General features: G+C 42.1%; 1 protein-coding gene across 1 annotated transcript; it reads right to left on the bottom strand.

The window, feature by feature from the left end:
- Nucleotides 1-3,971: 3,971 nt before the first annotated feature.
- LOC136391245 (protein SET-like) lies at nt 3,972-5,717 on the bottom strand. Its single transcript, XM_066362789.1, is given in 2 exon segments — nt 3,972-4,890; nt 4,892-5,717. Coding segments are annotated over 2 exon segments (828 nt in total). The 5' UTR covers nt 5,692-5,717; the 3' UTR covers nt 3,972-4,862.
- Nucleotides 5,718-24,538: the final 18,821 nt, after the last annotated feature.

A 24,538-nucleotide genomic window follows, 5' to 3' on the forward strand; every position in this document is an offset into this window, starting at 1 on the left:
GACAATGAGCATGGGCAATGAATATTAGAAAATCTTTATGATCCAAAAGAATCTTAGAATTAGTTTACACTCTATAAAAGAAGTATGGAGTCAGATTTTGATGGTTATATTAATATGGGATAAGAAAGTGGTGTGTGATGGTTAAGGACAAATATGAACTTTTGTAGGCTCTTAAAATATATACATATATGGGCTGGTTGGCTCAGTGGTAGAGCATCGGCCTGGTGTGCAGGATTCCTGGGTTCGATTCCTGGCCAGGGCACACAGGAGAAGCGCCCATCTGCTTCTCCACCCCCCCCCCCTTCCTTTCTCTCTGTCTCTCTCTTCCCCTTCTGCAGCCAAGGCTCCATTGGAGCAAAGTTGACCTGGGCGCTGAGGATGGCTCTATGGCCTCTGCCTCAGGTGCTAGAATGGCTCTGGTTGCAACAGAGCAACACCCCAGATGGGCAGAGCATCGCCTCCTAGTGGGTGTGCCGCGTGGATCCGGGTCAGGCACATGCGGGAGTCTGTCTGACTGCTTCCCCGTTTCCAACTTCAGAAAAATTAAAAAAATATATATATACATATAGCCTGGCCTGGGGTGGTGTAGTAGATAAAGCGTTGATGTGGAACACTGAGGTCGCTGGTCTGAGACCCTAGACTTGCCTGGTCAAGGCACATATAACAAGCAATCAATGAACAACTAAAGTGAAGCAACCATGAGTTGACACTTTTTGCTCTACTCCTCCCTCCTTTCTCCATAAAATCAATTGATAAAAAAATCTTTAAAAAATTATATAATTATATGTATTATATATATTATTATATATCATATTTATAATATATTATATATAATACGGTGTTTGCTTTTGTTGGAAGAGTTGTCAGTAAGTTGATGCCTCTTACAACGGATGATGTCTTTGAGTCAGGAAATATAATCAAGATGACTGAAAATTTCAGGTTGGATATGTCAATATCTTTGCGTTGTGTGTGGTCATCTCACAGCACCTCCCTGGTGGCTACTTCTCACACTGTGACAGTATTCCTCTGGCCCCAGTGGATCAGACCAAGCAGGCATCCCTGGTTCAAGGTGGACCAGAGTGCCTTCCCCAGGAATCCGGAATTGGAACACAGAGATAGAGTCTCTGAACTTGGGAGGAATGAGAGCATGCTATGCATATACAGTATCGTAGAGGGACAACTATGCCAAGAAGAAAGAAAGCAGGCTACCGAGAGAAGCAGCAGTGAGACACGCGGAGAGAAGAACCCCTGCTGCTTGCTGCCTTTCCTGTTCTCGTTCTTTCCAGTCCTCCCTCAGGCCTGCCACTGCAGCCTGTGTCTCTTAAGTTACCTCTACATTGTTAAAATACACTCGCCACATTTTTGCTTAAGTTTGCTCAGGTGGTTTTCTACTATTTTTTTTTTAACCAAAAGAGTCCATATGTATAGTCACAGACTAAGCCAATAGTATTCACTACTATGATTTGGGATTCCACAGCTGGAAACCCCTGGTCACAAGCAACAGGGCTCTAGACACCCTCCCATGTGCCCATTATGCCATAAAACATGTTATCATTTCCTGTGAGGATTTTTTTTTTTTTTCAGAGACAGAGAGAGAGAGTCAGAGAGAGGGATAGATAGGGACAGACAGACAGGAACGGAGAGAGATGAGAAGCATCAATTATCAGTTTTTGTTGTGACACCTCAGTTGTTCATTGATTGCTTTCTCATATGTGCCTTGACTGCGGGCCTTCAGCAGACTGAGTAACCCCTTGCTCGAGCCAGCGACCTTGGGTCCAAGCTGGTGAGCTTTTTGCTCAAACCAGAGAAGCCGTGCTCAAACTGGCGACCTCGGGGTCTCGAACCTGAGTGTTCCGTGTCCCAGTCCGACGCTTTATCTGCTGCGCCACCGCCTGGTCAGGCTGTGAAAGCACCAGTTTAAGATATGTTTTAAAACAAATCAACATTGGGGGCAATGATAAATTGATGTGCTTGTGGCAAATGGACTTCCATCCAGGGCTCTTCAGAGCTTAACATTTAGAACAAGAAGAAAGACCATTTTTCTCTTTTAGTGTTTTTCACTTCCCTCGTTTGCGACTTATTTTACTAGTCACCCCGTTTTAGACTCCCTGGCTTGCCTCCCCTACTCAACTAGTCCTCTAATTATTTAGGTGTGGGGGGGTCTCTTAAGGGTTTTACCCTTACAAGTTTTCTTTCTAGACAATTTTATCAAATTTTAGGGATTTAAATACCATCATAATGCTGGTGGGTGGGAAAAGGGGCCACATACTAAACCTGACCACTCAGGGGAGGCCAGCATGGTGGGAGACCTATAGTAACCACATAGGATGGTCTGAAATGAACACTTTCTGGCTAAGAGCAGGTCCATGTCCTATGTCGGTATCTTCCCTAACAAAGGTTTATTTTTACTTTCGTTGAGCTTGTTTATTGTCTTTTTGTATCTACGATAAATACCTTTGGAATGTCAGGGATTTCCTCCCTCCACCCCCACCCACAGAGCATAACTAGAGCAGAGACCACAAATTCCCTCATTGTTATTGTTGTCCTGTTAATAGTTGACTGTTAACTATCCTGTACCCACCTATGTAAAAGAAGTATGTGTCTCTTCTTTTTATCCAGAGATTCCCCCCCCCCCCCGCTCTGCTTTCTCCCGCCTCCCTCCACCAGTGCATTTCTTGCAACCGCCTTATGCTTTCTCCTTTGATTGTAATGCATAAAATAAGGTGCAAAACTGCTCTTCTCTGGAGCATTTTCTCAATCCGTTGAGATTTTGCTTCCTGGCAACTGTCGTCAGTTTGGCTCAAACAAACTCATAAAAATTCTTACAGGTTTGGACGTTTGTTCTTCCGTTGACGTGCTGAAGACCAAATTAATGCCTCCAGCCCTTCTCTCATCTGAACACCCGGCATGTAGATCCATCTGCCTATCTGACATTTCCACTTGACTGTAACACAGATGTGGCAAGATTCAAATGGGTTCTTGGTACCTTCTGCAAATCACTGAATCTCAGTAAATGGCTCGCCATCTTCTCAGTTACTTGAACAAGAATACTAAGAGTAGTACTTTTTTTTTTTTTTTTTTTTTTTTTAAATCTTTATGTTCCTTTATTGGAGCAAGATTCCTGACCAGTATACAGTGATGTATTTACTAAACAGAGACCTGTGCAGAAATTACATACTATCCATCTAGATAGGTTTCCATTACACTTTGCCTATTGATGGGATAGTTCCGTTTATAAAGTTTTATACATCAAAGAACTTTGAATCTGACCAGGCTGTCCATTAATCCATCTCTGAGAAAGTTAAGGGGCATTTAATTTCAGCTACTATATTTTACAGCATTAAAAAGCTTAGGCATTAGGTAGCTTCTCAAAATGTTGTTCTCTGCACAGTGGCATTGAGCAGACGGAGCACAGTCCCACATCTCGCCCAGAATCGCACAGAAGGGTCTTATTTGAGAACAATACACTAAATAGCTGGTACTTAGAAACAAAAGTACTCCTGAGTTTCTTAACCACCAATACGAGCTTCTTACTCTGAGCCTGTCTTCTCGGCCATTTTATAGTGCCAATAGAGACTCGCCAGCAATAGCCCCATTGTGTAACTTGGCAGTAGAGCACCAGGTCTGTCTGATGGTGGTGGCAGGCACTATTGTTCTATCCAGGTAAATACAGACCCATTTTTTTAAATGCCAATTTCAAATACAAAATAAAGGGTACAACATACTCAGAACTGAGTTTTGAGCAATCTGGTATCCCAAATGATTTAAAATTGATAGTAAATTGTACTCATGATGTTTCCCAGCTATGGAGACATTAATACATTGATTCAAATCCCTTTACTCAGTCTACATAGCCCTGAGGTCATCCTGCAAAGTGCATATCAAAAAATATGGAGTTAGGCTAACCAAGTTTGACAATATGTTACACAAGTCAAACTTGAAATCTGTACTGAGAGAAAAGCATCAAACCCTTTGTGTACACATTTAGTTTTATTGTAACAAAGCAACTTGTACACTTTGAACGTTTAAAACTGAGCATCATCTTTCCTTTCCAGTGAAACAAAAAGAAAATTTAAAAATAAACAGGAACAAAATTACAATAGAGCAATGTCAATTCTGAATAAGATCCTACAGGTTCTGCTGATTCTCCCATCGAGTGGCAGGGCTCAAGTCATCATTAGGAGAGAATTTTATTTTAAAAGTGTCATCTTAAACTGCAAGGATGTCCGTTAAACATCACAATTAAACATGCCAAAGGAGAAGCCATGTTGTCAAAATGCCCACTTAACCCACCCAAACATCTCAAACCCACCCTTTGCTGACCTTCTATAACCCCCCCCCCCCATTTTTTTAGTTTTTTTTTTTTCTTTTTTTAAACAAGAGAAAGTAGACAGATACATGTTGGTAAATACTAACTGTCCATATTCACATAGAGACACAGTGTAATCTCTGAGCCCAATATACAGAGAAAGGAGGAAAAAAGCTAGAATTCTATGCACTACTACACAGGGGCCTAGCACCCTCCAGCTTCCAGCAGAGCTAAGGGAGCAGAAGGTTTTTCTTTTTTCCCACAGAGCACGGTGGTGTTGATTTTATGAAGTTTTTGTTGAGACAGGAAGGGATAAAAATGAATTTGGAACAGAAAGTGGCAGAGATTCTTTTCCCACTGTATTCGCTTAAGGTACATTCCCCTTCCCCAAATAAGGTGAGAACCATGGTGTGTAAAAGAGAGAAAAGAGACCTCAAAAACAGGGCGACTGAGCACAAGAGGGGAAAAAAAAAAAAAAAAAAAAAAAGACTGCAACTTGCTCCCAGGGACTGGAGAAAATTAAAAAAGGGGGTTGGAATCCATCAGTGTTCCATTAGTCATCTTCTCCTTCATCTTCCTTCATCCTCATCCCCTTCTTCATCAATATCTTCCAACCCTTCTTCTTCATCATCATCATCATCATCTTCTTCTCCTTCCCCTTCTTCATCATCCATGTCAGGAACCAAGTAGTACTGTAATGGATTTGGCCAAATATCATCTTTGATGACTTCTCCTAATTCATCAGCACCTGCATCAGAATGGTCAGTAAACCAGGTAAAGAAGCTCTCTGGTTCCTCATGCTGTCTCTTTCTGCTGGCTTTATTCTGCGTTTGACTTGAACGTTTCGTCAAATCCTTTCCAGATTTCCATTTGATTTCAGTGGACTTTGAAGATGGATCACCACTCTCATTCAGATGAAATTCTTTGGAGAGAACTTTATTTTCAAAGTAAGGATTTTCATCAAAATAAAAATCTATTCTGTAACCTGATTTAATATCTTCAAATTCTGTCACTTCAACTCTTGTCAAATAATGCAGCGCCTCTTCATCCTCTTCCCCAAGCAGTGCAGACACTTGTGGATGGTTGACAAATGTTGTTACCCAAAAATTTGGGATTTTGGCGATCAATTCTGACCTCTTCTGAAAAAATGGTTGGCGGAGTTTGTTATATTTCTGTTCTACTTTCAAAATCTCCTCACTGGCTTGCTCATTAAGTCTGTCTATTTCATTTTGTACTTCATCAATATGTTCAATTGCTTCTTGCTGTTCTTTTTCTCCTTTTGGCAAGTCCTGAGAGACTGACTTCTTCTCCGGCTTGGGGGCAGGAGGCAGTCTCGGTTTCTTCGTCTGAGATGGGAGCGAAGGCTGGCGTTTGGGAGCCATGCTGTGAGGAAAGTCCGAGAATCCGAGCGAAGGGAAGTTGCAAGGCTGGAAGAAGCTCTAGGAACTCAGAGTAGTACTTGATTCCTTCTTTTTCTTCTCCTTTGTGTCTAGTCTATCATAAAATTCTGTTACTTCTATTTCTTAAATATGTCTCAATCTCTCTTCTTCTCTCCAATTCCACTGTTACCACTTACTCCAGATCAACGTCTTCTAGTCTTCCCATACTAATTCACTGTTTGCACATTATTCAAGCTGATAGTCTTAAAATAGAAATTACGTCAGGTCACCCCATCTCCCCTTGCTTAAAACCCTCAGTGACTTTCCATTAACTAGAACAAAGTCTGAACTCCTAAACACAGCGCCCACTACTTGCATGGTCCTGTTCCTTCTATTCCAACCACATATCTCGCCCTTCTCCCCATCAATGGATGGAATTCACCAGATTTCTTTTTCCTTTCTCAAAAATACCATGATCTTTCCTCTTAATCTTTGCATAAGCTGCTTTCTGTGAATGTGGTATTTTAGGAGTTTTTGAAACCTGAGGTCTAGGAAATCAGACGTATGTAGCTGGCCCCATGAAACAATACTCTTGAATCACCACAAAATTTCCCTTCTATTATCTTGTTTCTGCCGGTGGCACATTCTATTAAAAAAGAATTATGTTCTCCTTGGGATTTCTTGCAGAACAGACAACAACTCTGCTCTGATTTTGATAATTGCTAAACTGCTGTTTATTTTTCTCCTAATGAATGTGGGCAGGAGGTAGAAGCTTATTAATTGCTCTGACATTTCTTTCTAATATATTTGAAGCTCAGGTGTTGAGCGGGCATGTGCCAGGTTTTAATTACTGGCACTTGTTTGTCTCATGGGGCATATTGCTATTTTGTGCCTCTGGGTATAAGGTATTCATCTTCTTTCTCAGGTCTCTGGTTTTTTTTTTAATCGTTAATTCTTTGGTTTTATGAAGTATGCTAATCACCCTAGGTGCAAAGATCTCTCTAGACACCAATTCATAGAAGAATATTCTCCCCAATGAATTTTAAGAAGAAGCAGAACTTATCCTAAGACTATCCAATGGTAGAAGCTCTTAATTTTATCTTGAGCCAATTCCTTTGAACATCTCATCAAAGCTTTGCAATCATTGTATAGGAAAATGCATATACATGCATACATGTGCTTTTTGGATGTGCATTAAGAGTTAATGGACTGGCTGAAGCTCATATAGGAACCCTAAGCTAAAACCACTGCTTTGCAATGCTCTCTTACAGACCTTGGGAAACTCCTTCAGTTTCCATCCACAAATTTGACCAATCAAGTATTTTTGATGGAAAAGAAGAAACATTAAAGGCCAGAGCATGAAGGTTCAATTTCTCTCACCCCTCAAAGTAAGAGTTAAGGATCTACCTTTACCCTCCTTATCTTCACCCTAACATTAATCCTCTACTCCTGAGAGTTACATTATCTAACATTCTATCATACTGGAGTGCTCTCCGAGTGTCAAGAACTATGCAGAGCATTTCAAAGTATTTCATTTTTCTAATACACTTCGAGATAAAAATCATTCTTCTTTACAGAGGAATAAACAAAATAGCAGAACTAAATGCCACAGACAGAAGAGAATGGGGTAGGCTAGCAAACAGAGGCGTTTCTGCTCTGGGAAGTTCATGTTCCTCTTAATTCATTCAACAAATCTCTCCTAAGAATATACAATGTAATTGGTACTCAGCTGAAGTATTTGGCTGTCACCAAAAAAGTAAAAAAAGATATAGTTCATGTCTTCAAAGATCTCATGGTGCCATTAGATCTTTTCTTAATACATTTATTGGAGGGATATTAATAAAACTTCATAGGTTTCAGGTATATGATTCTATACCCTTGATCTTAGCCACAAGGCCAAGAAGTGATCAGGTGTACAATTCTATAATATATCATCTGTATATTGTATTGTGTGATCACCCACAAGACAGTTCAATAATCCAGCCTCCTTGCTTTCGATGGCACCAAAACAAGAATGATTTCTGTACTCAAAACACCTATGATTTATGCAGAGGATATTGAGGTAGACATATGGCATTGATGCAAAGGCAAATAAGTATTGGAAGAGTGGTATGAACCCAATGAGACAAGCTTCGTGGGAAAGGGAGAGATGGGGGGTGGCAGATTGGACTTCTGTGTTGGCTCTTTGTTGAATCTCTTGGCGGTTCTATGGGGACCTAGGCTAGTAGAAGACAGAATGTCTATCTCTGTAGACTTGTCGCACCACCCAAATCCTCTGACCTGTGAGATCCTTGAACCTAAACCTGAATCTTACTTATTTTTTAAATATTTTTTTCAGGGCTTAGCCTAGTTATTGCCAAAGAGGCAACTCAGTAAATGTAGGTTGATGGAATTGGAAACAAAACAAAAAACAAAATAGCAAGCCCCAACCAACCAACTACCACTATCATCAAGAAAGAAACCTAAAGCCTACTTACATATGCTATTGACCTAAGGAATAACTTCAGTCCTTAATTTCTAGGATTTGACTGCCTAATATGGATGTACAGAAGTAGATATAGGAAATGCTTTGTACATATCATGAGCCTCCTGACTGTGTTAAGAAATAATCCAAGTCATTGGAGGAAACAGTATATAAAGAGAATCTCTAATTAGTTATTTCTATTTATGTGGCTATTTTTTTTTTCTATTTGGTACATGATATTTTAACATGGGCTGATCACCATCTAAAAAATGCTGATTTACTTCCTAACTTATGAAGACTTCTCTATACTCAGACTGTTTTTTATTCTGATATGAACATGTAACACTTTGAAAGGTTTTAAAACACTTATTTGTTCTTTGCCGTAATTTCCAGTAATTATTTTTTTCCATTATTGGCAATGCTTACATAGTCACATACTAATACATATGAGTGCAAATTAGTTTATCTTGCAGATTTGTGGTGTGCCTACAGAAAAAACAAATGCCTTATGTTACAAACATTAAGGTTTAAATGATCTCCTAAAAGTTGCACAACCAGGCCATAGGGTTTAGAAGTCAAAATGAAAAAAACAAACCCCTTTATTCTCTCTTCTTTATTTAAATAACGAGACCAGTAGGGAAGAATTGGGAAATGCTATTAGCAAGCAGCTAAGTTACTTATTCATAACACAGTGGAAATAGAAAGCTTCCACATGTGGGAGGGTTGTGAATACTTTCAGCCAGTAAACTCTCTCTTTCCCCTTACACTTGGGCCGGCAGTAAGAACACAGTTCTCCAGGTCTACTCAGATCCTACTTAGTTTTTCAAAGCAATGACTTTGCTTTTATATCACTTGCATTTGCCATCGACCCTGGTTGTGCCATCTAATTTCCTCCCATTGATGTCTATCTTCAGCATTCAGGAAGAATTTAGCAATTATTTTTGTAGGGGCAGGGAAGCTATGTAGTTATGTTTATGACTTCATCTTTCTTTCTTCTCCCACCCTCTTCATGGCTTCTCCTCCTTTTTCTGGCCTTTATTTGTGTGTGTTTTTCCCCCCATTTCTCTCTTCCTCTCTTCTATCTGACTCTCTGTCTCTGTGTCTGTCTCCTGTCTCTTTTCTTTTTCCATCTGCCTGTCTCCTCACATATTTATTATGGGTTGCCACATGCCAGGCGCTGGATTAGGGGTTGGGGATTATAAAGATTACGAAGAAGACAGTTTATACTTTCCAGAGTTCTCAAGATAGGATAGGACTGAGAGGAAGAAAATGAAATGGAAAATGTAGGAACAGCAATTAACAGAGGTATAAACAAGGTGTTACAGTAGGACCAAGAAACATTTAACACTGTCTGAAAAGATCAGAATGAAGTGAGATATGAATGAAGTCTTCAAGAGTTTTTCAGGTGACCAGAGGTGGGACCAGGTGAGAGGCCATTGTCGTGGGAATAGCACGTGCTGAGGTGGGGAGGTGAGAAAATACTGAACACTGTAGAAATGGCAAACAGGGCTCCTATAACTAATCCACTGAGAGCCACAAATGGAGGGTGACTTACAGATCAATAGTACCTATAATCCAGCCCTGGCTGGTTGGCTCAGTGGTAGAGCATCGGCCTGGCATGCGGAAGTCCCGGGTTCGATTCCCGGCCAGGGCACACAGGAGAAGCACCCATCTGCTTCTCCACCCCTCCCTCTCTCCTTCCTCTCTGTCTCTTTCTTCCCCACCCACAGCCAAGGCTCCATTGGAGCAAAGATGGCCCGGGCACTGAGGATGGCTCTATGGCCTCTGCCCCAGGCGCTAGAGTGGCTCTGGTCGCAAGAGAGTGACACCCCGGGTAGGCAGAGCATTGCCCCCTGGTAGGCGTGCCGGGTGGATCCCGGTCAGGTGCATGCGGGAGTCTATCTGCCTCCCTGTTTCCAGCTTCAGAAAAATACAAAAAAAAAAAAAAAAAATAGTACCTATAATCTAATAGCGATACTGACCTACATGCCTACACAAATCCTGTGCAATTTGGTACAATTTCAGTTTGACTTTGTGTTTCTTCCCATAATCACTTTGAAACATACACACTGTTGCTATATTGGGAAACATTCTCCCCCCCTCAGACTGAATCAATAGGGCTGGGTGAAGGGGACCCCTCAATTTCTCTGACCAGAAGGTTGTATTAGGCTCATTATTTCCTAAACTGAAAGTAGGAACCAAATGTTAGAGCCTTGAGGGCAGCCAACATATGATTCCACTTTCCTATCTATAGAGTTTTGAATCAAGTAAGAGCTAGAGAAAGAGTCAGGCAAACAGAATCCAAGTAACCGTTAGTAGTGATAAAGGCTAGTTTGGAGAACGTGGCGTGGGCATATGGAAACACAACCCCTCAGTTCTTTACCCCAGAACAAGGGAGGTTCCCTGGCCCAGTGGAGGCAGGCTGGAACATGGGCTTTCCTGCACTCTAGAGGAGATGGAGCATCAGGTCAGAGCTCTCTGTGGGCGGGCAGGCAGAAGCATGGAAGAAGGGGAAGTACACACTAGTCACAGAAATCGTCCCACCCATCATGGGATTAAATATGTATGTGGGCAGAGGTCATTCGCACTACGTTGATGATGTTGCATGGAAACCTAGAGCCAGTTAAGATTGCCCCCACCAACTTCAAGTCTACCATTTGTCAACTGTCTTCCTCACCCTAAGAAACTGACATCTGGGTGAGGATAGTCTTGGGACCATTTTTATGCAAATCCCTCGCATGAACTGGCATAGCAAGCAGCAAAGCCTTTGTAAGCACAATGCTTATAGCTGCGTTCTTCTTGAAAGCGGAGGCGTAATGAGTTCACTTTCTAGGGAACTCCTGGGTCTGTGATTCTACATGATCGTGCTCCATTAAAAAGAGTGGCTTTGAGAAACAAAACGTTATGGTTTTAAAAAATGCGAGGGGCCCGGGTCTTTAAAGAAACCTAGAATTAACTGAGCATAGGATTAGAGATAACGTGGCAGTGGGACCCTTTGAGTAGGCTGTAAATTTGGAAAAACGGCTCTCAGGGTATTGTTGAGACATCAGGCTCTGTTCAGCACATTTTGTTCTGGTCACATTTAACTGCACTCTGTAAAGCAAACTACTCCCCTCTCCAGCTCTCAAGTACTCTGCTTTCCTGGTGATGTAAGTTTGGTTGGGGTGCTGTGTTCTTTCAAGATTAAGACAGCTGCTCCAGTCTAGTTTAGAGATGCCTGCATTTTGCTGTCTTTTGTTTTTTTTTTAAACAGTTGGAACCAGATTTACAATTTCATTAGTAAAAAGCTGTAATCTGTCAGCACACCATGGTTTTGGTAGCTGCAGAGACATGCCTCTGAGGAAAAAGTGACTCCAGCTCCCCCAAAAGACATGCACCCAAGCCCAGAATATATACTGAGACCCCAACATTACCTTCCTGGATCTGTGGCCTGGTCTTCCGTGTCCCTGCTGTTGCTGCTAGATTTGCCTACAATCTCTATCGTACATTCTTGCTCCTGTCCAGAGGAGACATTTTTGGCTTGTGCACCTCATTTTCCCTGATTCCACTTGCTTTCAAAGTCAGTGAGTCTCTAGCATTAGTGAGTATACCCATCACTTGAGGGAGTGTTGCTTGTTCAAAATGCAAACTCCTGGGCTGGACCTTAAGAGATTTTGACAGATCTGTAATGTGGCCCAGGAATCTCACTTGGAACTAGCACCCCCAGAGAGTCTGAGAAAAGTGGCCATAGACCTTACTTTGAAACATCCTGCCAAGTATGACACCCTGGGTCCTGCTTAAGCTCACTCCAGTATGTGTTGGTCCACCTCCAATTTCTGCCCTTACTACCCTCATTTAGGTACTGAACTCCTGAAGGAACTGGGTTTTCATAGCTGGAGACAAGCTGCCTTCCATGATGCAGGGTGACATAGAGACTCAAGTTGGGGAGGTGTTTTGAGATGAAAGAGACAGCCTAATTATGTTGTTAGCACACACTTTCCAGAAGGCTAGAAGTTTAACATGGTATAGTTCAGCTCTGTCCAGTTCAACAGAGTTACTCTCAGGCTGGGTGCTTTGCGATGGGGATCCAGCCCTCTAAGAGCTTAGGGTTTCGGACAGGTCACTGTTAGGCTCTTGGTTTTCCCACCCAAGCAGTCTGCCAAGAAATTGGTTGGCTTCTGAGATTGAGTTGCAACCATGACGTGATTTTGGGGTTTTGCTCAGTAGTTGGAAATGTGTTCTATAACCTTACTTTGAGACACTCGATGGATCATCTGCATCCATTTAGAGATCAAGCCTCATGAAACTTGACCTCAAGTTTGGGGAGAACCATGAATCATATTGCTGTAAGGGAAACTATAGACATTTCAGTGGAGTATTAATCACAGAACTTCTGAATGTCTAGAACCATTGTAACTTTTATCTACTTTCTGGTATTCTATTAATTGATTTTTATTTATTTTGAACCATTCTCATACCACTTAATTCTTCTAGAATATTCTTTTACTGATGGTTCATTTTCATTGTATTTTTAATATTGTTAGTTTACCATTTTAGCAGTGTCCTTTTGTTTACTATGTCTATTTAATCAGGCTTCATTTTATATTCTTGTCCACTATTTTAATTTTACCTACGCACTTGGATCATTTCATTGCTATGCCTTTTTTTGAATAGTAAAATTGAATTTTGGATGAATTCTTTGCAGTTTTATTTAGTACAGGAAAATTACTTTCAAGTTGGATTTATTGTACCCGTTTTTATGACCTGCTTTGTCATCACCTAAGCTCCCTATTAATATCTTCTTTATAAGAAGCATGTTTCATAAAAAACTTGTTTGAAATCCAAACTATTCACTATATGCTGCCTGGGGGGAAGTTGTCTGGGATGCTAGCTCTGCTTGGGCAGGTGTCGGCATGGTGCTGTCATGCCAGGTTTTTTTTAGTATGGACTGAACCACAGGTGGTATGACCAGAAGGCCAGTACCAAAATTGCTGGAATTGTCATCTTCTTTTTTTTTAAATTTTTAAAAAATCATTTATTTATTTATTTATTCATTTTTTTAGAGAGGAGAGGGAGAGACAGAGAGAGAGAGGAGAGACAGAGAGAGAGAAGGAGGGAGGAGCTGGAAGCATCAACTCCCATATGTGCCTTGACCAGGCAAGGCTAGGGTTTTGAACCGGCGCCCTCAGCATTTCCAGGTCGACGCTTTATCCACTGCGCCACCACAGGTCAGGATGGAATTGTCATCTTCATTAAAAAAAAAATTGTGTGCCTCAGTAAAAGGCAGACTGTGTAGTATTAAAAATTATTATACTTTTCACCCCTCTTATGCAACATAGTACTGGAAGTCCTTGCCAAAGCAATCAGACAAGAAGAAGAAATAAAAGGTATCCAACTTGGAAAGGAAGAGGTAAAACTGTCATTATTTGCAGATGACCTGATATTATCTATGGAGAACCATAAAGATTCTACCAAAAACTTAGAGAACTGATAAATGAATTGAGTAAAGTAGCAGGATACAAAAAATAAATATTCAGAAACTGGTTGCATTTTTATACACCAAGAATGAATTATCATAAAGAGAAACTGAGAAAAACAATCCCATTTATGATTGCATCAGAAAGAATACCTAGGAATAAATCTAACCAAGGAGGCAAAAGACTTGTACTCAGAAAATTATAAGACATTGAAGAAAGTGAAAATTGACCATTTTATGACTTTTACTGCAGTCCTATTTTTATCCCAGCAGATTGCCCAGGAAACCTGAGTGATGTATGTTAGATAACTATAGAAATGTAAGGGATCATTATGAAGGCATTCTACAGGTACATTTGTGCTTCTGTCTGCTAAATAGACCTCAGAATGTATACAATAGGGAACCAAAGTCAGCAAGCTTTTATTTTATTGCTCAATGTCATGTTCAGCCCTCTTGGACCTCAGACTTTTATCTTTTAAGTTTTGCTAGGTTTTGTTTGAATATGTCGAATTAGTGCTTTGAACTCAGAATTTAAAAATTATTGAATGTGTTAACTGTCATCAAACTGATGTAGGGAGTGCATAAACATTTAATAATTTAATACCAAATTGCTGCACATGCATTCATTCAACAGATACTCACTGGAAACGTATGACACAGCAGGCAAAGTGCCAGGAAGTCACTCATTCACACCCTCATTCAATGAACATTTAGTGAGCACCTTGTTTTTGTCACTGGGAGACAGTGGAGACAAGAAAGATCATGTCCTTGTTCTCATGAAGCTTAATTTTAAATGAAGGGAGAAGTCAATCAATGAAGAAACACGTAAATAAGAAAAAATATCATCTATAGTGAGTTCTGTGCAGACAATTCATAAAGGAGAATGTGACAGGGAATGACTAGGTTGCTACTTTAGCTTGTAACATCAGAGGAGGAGACATTTAGTGGAATTTGAAAGATGAGAAGGAACCCGCAGTGTCAAGGTAGGTGGGAAGGAGTGCACACCAGGCAGAGAAATAAGAACAGAGGCCGTGGGGTTGGGATAATCTTGACCTATTATATGGGCAGAAAGAAGGAGGCCTTCACATGAGGTTGGCATGGCCTGAGGTTGGAAAGGAAGGCAGGGATCAGACTTTTCAGGAGTCTGGAAGTCAGATGAAGGGGTTTGTGTTTTATTGTAATTGTGCTCTGTGACTCTTGTCACCGAGGAGCATTTTAGATAGTGGGAGTAGAAGATGCTAGAGCAATAACCCAAACGAGAGAGATGAAGTGTTGGCCACTGAGGACAGCAATGGAGGTGGAGTGCAAGTAGAAGGATGCAGGATACAGAGTTGATGGGATTTGCTGAGGTTTAGGAAAGAAAGAAATCAAGGATGACTCTTGGAGGATAGACCATGAACCCGGGTAGACAGAATCTCTAACTTTACGGAGGCTGGGGAGACACTGTACATGAGTAACCCCCTAAATACAGTGGGAAAGCATTAACACTGAAAAGATTTTCAAGAAGAGATTTTCATTGTTATGAGAGGGTCCAGAGAGGTAATGTGTGGAAGATGCCCCGTGGTAGGTTAGCGCTGACTTATGCTCAAGGAAGACTTGTTCTGGACTAAGACCTAAATCGCATTGATAACGTGGAGGGAACATCTTGCTCCTCAAGCCGGGGAATCTCTGCCTGACCCTTTGTTTAGCAAAGGAAAGCGTCCAACTTGAGCCCAGAGCAACCTTACTCCCATACTCCCCTCCTCTTATTTCCACGATGTACAGAAAGATAAAAAAAATTTTTTTTAAGAAAGTGCCAAAGCAAAAGGGAGAAACTGTGTGTGCCGGTTCACAGACGCTGCCGGATGGCCCAGGCTGCGGGTTGCGGACGTGGGGGGCAGCCTGTTCTTTTCTTACAAGATGCATTAAAAAAGATCAGCTACCTCTTCCTTTCCCATGAGCCTGCCAGCCAAGAGGTAGCAAAGCTGTTTCTTTGTTTCTCTATGTCTTTATTATCTCATGAGCCTTTCTTCCCTCACATTTGAGAAAAGTTTGAAATGATTAATTGTACAGAACTTGGCACAAGGATCCTGGCTCTGCCTCTAGCTCTGTGCACGCGCATGCGTCCTTGGGTAAACTTCCTAAGGCTCCACATCCTTAGCTGTAAACTGGGGGTATAGTAACTGCTCCATAGAGGTGGGGGACAGAGTGAACTAATGAAGGTTAAGCTCTTAGCAGAGTGTCTGCCTCATTGTAAGTGATGAGCATGTGCTGCTATAACAAATAACAAACCCGGGACTTAAACCAATATCACATTATCTTATGTTCTTATCATTATTTCATAAAAATGGGTTGTCACTGGTCCAAAAATCAAGGTGTGCCAGGGCTGGTTTCCTTCTAGGGGTTCGAGGGAAACATTGCCTTTTTTGGCTTCTAGAGGCTGCCTGCATTCATGGCTGGTGGGCCCCTTTCACCTTCATGACAAGCAATCCTACCACTCTGACCTCTAACCTAGTTGAGAGAAGCATTGGGAAAGTTGGGAACATTCCTGGTGGGAAGCAGTCTAAACCCACAGCAAGACTGTGGGGATCTCCATGGCCCATTGGGGTGAGGATGACTCGTAAGGAATATAATGGCGAATTGGATTGACATCAGATTTTGGCAGAGCTGAAGGATTTGCCCAGTCTCTCCAAGGCCGGAGAGAACCTCTCAAGATGGCGTGTTTTGAGAAGGTTAATTTGAGGGCAGGTATGATTGAAAATGGGTGAGACCGAAGACTGGGAGCCCAGTTAGCAGACTGCTTTAGTGTTGGTGTGAGGTCAGTGCTTAGTAGCTGGGGTGGAAGAAGCAGCAATAAAAGGACTGAATGTGGAGGAGAGAGAGAGGAAAGTGTTAAAGAAAGTGTTGTCTCAAATGACGGTGTTAATAGGAGGGACAGGATCAGAATACTTGGTGTTTGGCCTAGAGGGAGTGAGTGTTAGCCTTAAAGATTTCCTGGTAATTTGGATCATGTCAATAAGCCTGTTTTTGTACAGCACTGTTTGGTAACTTTGCAACAGAAGAGCAACTCAGCATGCAAAGGCATGAGTGAGTTCTCCTTCAAATGCGATAAAACTAAGACTTTAATTCTTATCAAGCCCCTGTAAGATCTTCTGACTGTCTTCTATGGCATAAGCATTCACTTAGGGCAGAAGAGGGTGGTTCTCCTCCTCCCATTAAGTGCCTAGATGAAAAGCAGTTCTATAATAATCACAGGAAGACTAAAATGCTAATCCCCCTCTTGTCTTGAAAGGGAGGGAGGTGGGAAACCAAAGCACAGCCTTCTGTCACCTGAGCCACCTGAGGTCAGCACGTGAGGACTGAAGGTTGGCTACCAGAATAATTGCTATGGGAATAATTGACAGAGGTGCTTTATGCCTGGGATATCCACAGCGGTGACCTCAGGAAGAAGATGCAGATGAATGTGCTTGGATCTCTGCAAAGGAGCATGGATGGAATCATGACATGAACAGGAAGATAAAATATAGGAAAGACCCCCTCCTCGGGTCTGTATAATGGCAAGGGAGCCGATCAGAATTCTGGAGAATTCTCAGAGGGCATTTTAGCGTCTGAATTTAGAAGTCTGAGCACTTCTGCCAAAACACCTATTTCACTAGTGCCTACCAATGTGAGTAGAAGAACCATGGCTGGAACTGAAGACTGTCGCCGAAGTCACAGAGCCAGTGCTCGTGTGGCATCGGGAGCTGCACTTGCTTACTTCAAGTCAAGTGTCAATACTGTGTGTGGCAGTACTGTGACCGACCTGCAGGGGTGCTGGGGGCTGAAAGATGCACCGTGATAGGTTAGCGCTGACTTCTGCTCTGTCACTACTCGAGCTGACCAGTATCCTAAGTCAACAGCTAAATAATGAACTCTCCCATCTAGAAATTGCCCAAACTGGGCAGCCCTGCCTTATGCCTTTGGTTTGGCATAATCAACAGTATCCTGGTTTGGATTATGAATGACGTTGCTCCCTTCCCTTTCATGGTACCCTAGCTCACTCTACAGCTCATCTACATGTTTCTGGATATGAGGGTTGAACCCAGAGTTCCCCATGCCTGGACTTTCCCCTTTGCTCTGCCTGCAAAAGTGTTGTCCTCATGAGAGTCCATGTTCATAGAGGGTGACTAATATCTGAGACCTGCCTTGGAGAGGTGTCCCTTTAGAGGGGCCCAGAGAGAGTTGCATTGCTGCTGGTGAGAAACTGAATTGTTCTCTTGTTTATGCACACTAGGGAACTACACTTAGAATAATCTGTCTTAGCCACTGCCTTGAGTCCAGAGGGCTGGACTGCATTTCTTAAAGTTTCTGAGACTTGCTCAAGCTGATCGTGGTTACTCTTATGAATGATGTAGGGAGAGGCTGGAATTGTCACCACCACCCTAGCTCTTCTTAGTAACCTCCCGGAAGGCAGAGTCTCAAACCTTAATTCTTTGATTCTAATTATACGCAGGGTCTAACACAATAGCAGAAGTATGTGGCAGTTTAATAAGAAATAAATGCAATTACAGCAACAGAAGAATTATTTCCATCTCACAGCTGTGCCCCCCTAAGCCTCTCTGGGTGTTATTGAACAGATCACATTCTATTGTACAGCCAGAAATGCTGCTTGTAATTTATCACATCAAAGACACTGCTTCTCACCCCCATCTCCAAGGTTATTTCTAATTTCCTTTATTGGATTTTTTTTTTTTTTTTTTTTTTACAAAGTACAGTCTTATAAAGGGGACTTTTATAAAGAATTTTATAAATTATTACTGAAATTAAGGTAAGTCATTACGACCCATAATCAACTTAGAAAAATAGTTTTTTTTCAGGAGGAAGCAACAATTATTGCGATTTTCCTCGTGTAGGTCTTCAAGTTGACAATTAATTGGTCTTTGCTGGAAGGAAGCAGCGGCTTAGCTTAAAATGGTTTCCTGGATTGATTATAGTTTAGGCAGAATCTTGAAGAATGTGTTTGTGTGGAAACCCATCCTCGGAAGTAGAAGACATTTATTTTAGTGATTAATATGACAACATAATGATGGCAAGAGAAAAACATAATACCGCATTTGAACAATTTAGTAAAACAAATCTATTTTGGGATTTTAAAAAACCTCTCCACTTTATCAGCTTCCAACAAACGTTTCTATTTTTGATCAAAGATAAAACTACACTTTTTTGCTTCCTAAACTTAGTAAGTAAAACCTACTTATTAAGGGATTAACTTGTATCTGTTGAGAGCTAGCCTGTCCTTCAATTACCTAGCGAGCTACCCAGCACAGGGAAATCTCATTGCTGACGCTGGGGGTCCAGGTGACAGGAAGACATACGGCCGAGCCACCCCGCTCATCCTGGCTAACTGTTGACTCACTGTTTTGCAAGTTTGGGATACTACATAGGAGGACATTCTTCGGAGAGACATTAGGAGGGTTTTAGCTGGCATCTGACGCCTGGGACCAGGCTATAAAATGAGAGGGAGTCAGCAATGAAAGGGAAATAATATATTAATCTTCGGTCATTTCACAAATTTGTGCCTGGCTGGGCATTTCTAAGACTCCTTTCTCAGGTAAAGTGGAGGTCAAAGTGGAGGTGTTCTTCATCTATCGTGAGATTCACCTTCAGTCATCTTTCTAAAGGTCTTGTCCACCTACAGAAATTCACTGTAATGAATGGGTGGTGTGGTAATATTTTCATTTCTCTCCAAAAGATTTCTTTGGGCTTCGTTTCCTTACACCTCAAGTGTAAGATTAACTTTCAGCTTTCCAATCTAATCCTCATAGGGCCATAATAAATAGCTAGTGATGAATATGTGTTCAGAGCAAAAAATCTGTAGAGAGAACACCCAGTGAAACCAGTTCTCCCTACATCAGGTAGCTGTCTCTATAGTGCTTTGTGAGATACCACTGAAACGACTCTGTTCTCCAATTCTCTCCTCCCTCCCACATAGCCTCAAATCCCAACCATTAGTGATTAGCTCTGCTAGATTAAAAGATGATGTTTCTGGGATTTTCTTTGAGTGTTAAACCCTGTGGATGGGAGGTGAGATGGGCTGGGGAGGAGGCATTCTGTCACAAATGAATTCATTAGCCACTAGCAACTTAGTTCCATAACAGCAAAGGAAGTAGTAGACAGAGTCTGCATGTTAAGGAGCAAAGAGGGGATGAGTCTAGAGAATATATTTAGTGCTGTATTAGAATGAAAGGGTTCTCTACATTGGGGGCTGAGTTAGAGGGAGTTTATATTGAATACCCAGGAGGGAGGCACCTGTTATGGTTTTTTGTTTGTTTGTTTTTGTATTTTTCCGAAGCTGGAAGCGGGGAGGCAGTCAGACAGACTCCCGCATGTGCCTGGCACGCCCACCAGGGGGCGATGCTCTGCCCTTCTGGGGCGTCGCTCTGCCGCAATCAGAGCCATTCTAGTGCCTGAGGCAGAGGCCACAGAGCCATGCTCAGCGCCGGGGCAAACTTTGCTCTAGTGGAACCTTGGCTGTGGGAGGGGAAGAGAGAGACAGAGAGGGAGGAGAGGGGGAGGGGTGGAGAAGCAGATGGGCGCTTCTCCTGTGTGCCCTGGCCGGGAATTGAACCCGGGACTCCTGCACGCCAGGCCGACGATCCACCACTGAGCCAACCGGCCAGGGCCCCTGTTCCGGTTTTTGACAAGCCTAGAAGAGGTGAAAGAAATTGAAGAACAACTTCATTTGGTTCACAAATTGCCTATGGTTGTTTCTGCCTATGCTCATGTGAATAAAATAAACTCTGACATCTATGGGTCAGTTTAATATGTTAGATGTTTTCATAATTTTTAATTGCATGCAGTGGATGTTGTTATAAATGCTTTACCTATATATTAAGTACCTTGATTTTCAAACAGCCCTTTGTGGTTGCTCCCATTAATTTCCCATTTTATGGATGAGGAGACTGAATCACCCAAAGGCACATGGCTGGTAAATGGCAGTGCTTGGAGTTAAAGCCAGGCTATCTAGCCCCACAGCAATACTCTTAATAGTTACCCTCTTCTAGTCTTCTTCATACATGTGATTTCTTTTAGGAATGACATGTACTACTTCTTTAAGCTGTTCCTTTGTTCAAAACCATTTATTGAACTAGGATCTAGGGCAGGGGTCCCCAAACTACAGCCCGCGGGCCACATGCGGCCCCCTGAGGCCATTTATCCGGCCCCCACCGCACTTCTGGAAGGGGCACCTGTTTCATTGGTGGTCAGTGAGAGGAGCATAGTTCCCATTGAAATACTGGTCAGTTTGTTGATTTAAATTTACTTGTTCTTTATTTTAAATATTGTATTTGTTCCCGTTTTGTTTTTTTACTTAAAAATAAGATATGTGCAGTGTGCATAGGGATTTGCTCATAGTTTTTTTTATACTCCGGCCCTCCACTGGTCTGAGGGACAGAGAACTGGCCCCCTATGTAAAAATTTTGGGACCCCTGATCTAGGGTATGGGGAGCAATTATCCCAGTTTGCTTGCAAATGAGGGATTTCCTGGGATGTAGGACTTTTAGTACTGAAACCAGGAAAGTCTTTAGTCAATTGGGATTGTGTGTAACCCTATGCCAGGAGCATGACTGTGATAAAAATTAATAGCAGGCCCTGGCTGATTGGCTCAGTGGTAGAGCATTGGCTCAGAGTGTGGATGTCCCAGGTTCAATTCCTGGTCAGTGCACACAGGAGAAGCGCCCATCTGCTTCTCCACTTCCTTTTCCCTCACTTCTCTTTCTCTCTCTTCTCCTCCTGCAGCCATAGCTCGATTAGAGCGAGTTAGCCCCAGGCACTGAGGATGGCTCTATGGCCTCTGCCTCAGGTGCTAAAAAGAGCTCAGTTGCTGAGCAACGTAGCAATGCACCCAATAGGCAGAGCATTGCTTCTTAGTGGGCTTGCTGGGTGGATCACATCTGAGTTGCATGCAGGAGTCTGTCTCTGCCTCCCACTGAATGATAAAATAATTAACAGCAGACGTGCTGCAATAGAGCGTATAGTCTAGTGGTGAATAATTGCATGTGTGGTTATAAATGTAGATAAATGAAAGAAATGACAACGTTCTATGTGTGCAAGGAACACAGGGGTCATGAGAACACTGGGCATGTTAACTATTGTAACAAAAGCAGGGAGTTCCTAGTGTCTGTTCCCTGTGTCTAACTCCTGGCCTAAGAAGAGACTGATACAGGTTAATTTTCCCCTCCAGATTGATTTATATTGTTACCACATCACAGAAAATCAGAGCAGAGTAACCAATAACCAAGACTTATACCACCAACGCCTCATTTATCCCAAGGATGCATTCATATTACTGTTTAAACCTGATGTATTACTCTTCAGATAATTATTCATGGTGCAACTATATTTTTTAATCCCACTTTTGTTTTTATAATTTACAACTGCAGAGAGCCCCTGAAGCTGTTTTTAAAGAGGATTAAGGTACTGCATCAAGAAGATTCCATTTCTTATCAGCAAAATCCATTGTAGTCAAGGAATGAACATGAAAGATCGTTACATGTTTCCCCAGAAATTTAGGAGACTGTGGAGGTTAAAAAGCAGAAAGAGCAGCAGGAATGTAATATGTGGGGAAGAACTCCAAGGGCGACCCCTTTTTGGCTTTTTGTGATAAGAAGTAGTGCTGGGACTCATCCTGAGCCCGGAGACCTAAAGGAAAGAACGGCCACTCTAGCAGGACACTGTCCTCTACCATCTCCGATCCATTTTCAGAACAGCAGAATATGTTAGAAAAACTGAACCAGGAGACAACCTTCATTGTAGGTCAAGCAAGGTAAAAAATTAATTAAAAAAGAACAAGCTCTACTGAAGTGTCGGTCAGCTCAGGCTGCCCTAGCAAAACACAACAGACTAGGTAGCTTAAACAAGGAGAAATGATTTCCCACCATTCTGGAGACTGGAAGTTCAAGGTCAAGGTGCCAGCAGGGTAGGCGTCTGGTGAGGCTCACTCTTTGGGTTGCTGATGGCCTCCCACTGTGCAGACTAGTAAAGGGAGAGAGCACTCTGGCGTCTCTTATAAAAGCCCTGATTCTGTCATGGGGGTCCCACCCTCATGAGCTCATCTGAACCTAATTACCTCCCAAGGGCTCTGTCTCCAAATACCATCGTATTGAGAGTTAGGGCTTCAACATCTGAATTTGAGGGAAACATAATTCAGCCCATAGTTTAGTTTAGTGACAAGATTAGCAGGACAAGTGTTCGTTTCAAGGAATTAGTGGAGAGACCAGAGGTCTTTTCAGCTGGTTTGGAGAAGATGGTTAAACCTCAAACCATAAGCATTAGCTCTGGATTGAAGATACAGCATGTCCCTAACTGGAGAATAGTCCATCACAGAAGCAGTGAAATGGAGTAGGTGGGAGGCTGGGTTCTGGAACTGGCCTGCCTCAGTTTGGAGCTGGCCTGCCTCAGTTTGAGCCTGTGAGCCGCCACTTACAAGCCAGGTTAATGGGAGATTCCTGTGCCTCGGGTTAATGACAATAATAACAGTGCTAAGAGCCAAGCGTTGCTGAATGATTACATAGTAAATGGGAAGTTCGTATAAGGGATACAGAAGGCCTTTACAGCAAGCACGGGCAAAGGGTCCTGGGGGAAAATAGGGTCGAGCAAGGAGCTGGGGGTCAGGCCAGGTGTAGGGACTGAACTCAATAGGGCACACGCTGCATTCAATCTGTGAAGATGATATGTTTTGATCAGTGTATATGAAGAAAATCTGGCATCAGACTGATATGTGGTTGAAAATGAGAGACTATTAAGAGCTTTCTTAGATGATGGTGGATATATTTAAAAAGATTTTATTTATTGATTTTACAGAGAGAAGAGAGAGAGGGGTGGGGAGTGAGAAATATCAACTCATAGTTGCTTCAGTTTAGTTGTTCATTGGTTGCTTGTCATATGTGCCTTGACGGGTCAAGTCTGGGGTTTTGAACCGGCAACCTCGGCATTCCAGGTTGGCACTCTATTCACTGTACCACCGCAGGTCAAGGTGGTGGATATTCTTCTGTGAAATTACACCTCAAATCGACAAGTTGTGCTGGAATGTGAATCCACATTAATGAACTTTTCCTACTCCATCACATTAAAACCTATTGGCGTGTCTTGCACTTTGGAAATCTAATTTCTTTTTTTTTTTATAAATTTTATTGGTTACTTCGTATAATTGTTGTACCTTAGTTCTATATGTCTAATACATTTCTTTTTGAATTGGTTGTATTAGAGCAGGGGTCCCCAAACTTTTTACACAGGGGGCCAGTTCACTGTCCCTCAGACCATTGGAAGGCCGGACTATAAAAAAAACTATGAACAAATCCCTATGCACACTGCACATATCTTATTTTTAAGTAAAAAAAACAAAACAGAAACAAATACAATATTTAAAATAAAGAACAAGTAAATTTAAATCAACAAACTGACCAGTATTTCAATGGGAACTATGCTCCTCTCACTGACCACCAATGAAAGAGGTGCCCCTTCCGGAAGTGCGGTGGGGGCCGGATAAATGGCCTCAGGGGGCTGCGCGGGCCGTAGTTTGGGGACCCCTGTATTAGAGTGAGATGCCAACAATGTTTTGGCAACTTTTCTTGGAGAAAAGCCCATATATTTTGCTTGCATGTGGCCTGTGGTTGAGGCTTGCCTCTTGCTCATTGTTGTGCACAGTGAAGGAAGACCTCCTGCCTCCTAAGGAGAGGGGATGGATGGTCCTTGTAATTTTAAAAATCTTTCACCAACAGTCTCCTTCTGGCAGCTGGGGAACACAAATGACATTCATTCTCTTTGTCTACAAGATTGCTTAGTCATTGTGAATAAGCCCAAATAGAGTCAGAACTGCATTTGTTTGAGAGAGTTATTTGGATTCAAATCCCAAGCTTGCAGTCATGGCGATAAGGGCTTTAAGCATGTAAGAAAAGATGCTGGCTTTTTGAGGT

This window comes from Saccopteryx leptura, chromosome 2 (assembly GCF_036850995.1).
Source record: "Saccopteryx leptura isolate mSacLep1 chromosome 2, mSacLep1_pri_phased_curated, whole genome shotgun sequence".
Classification (NCBI taxonomy): Eukaryota; Metazoa; Chordata; class Mammalia; order Chiroptera; family Emballonuridae; genus Saccopteryx; species Saccopteryx leptura.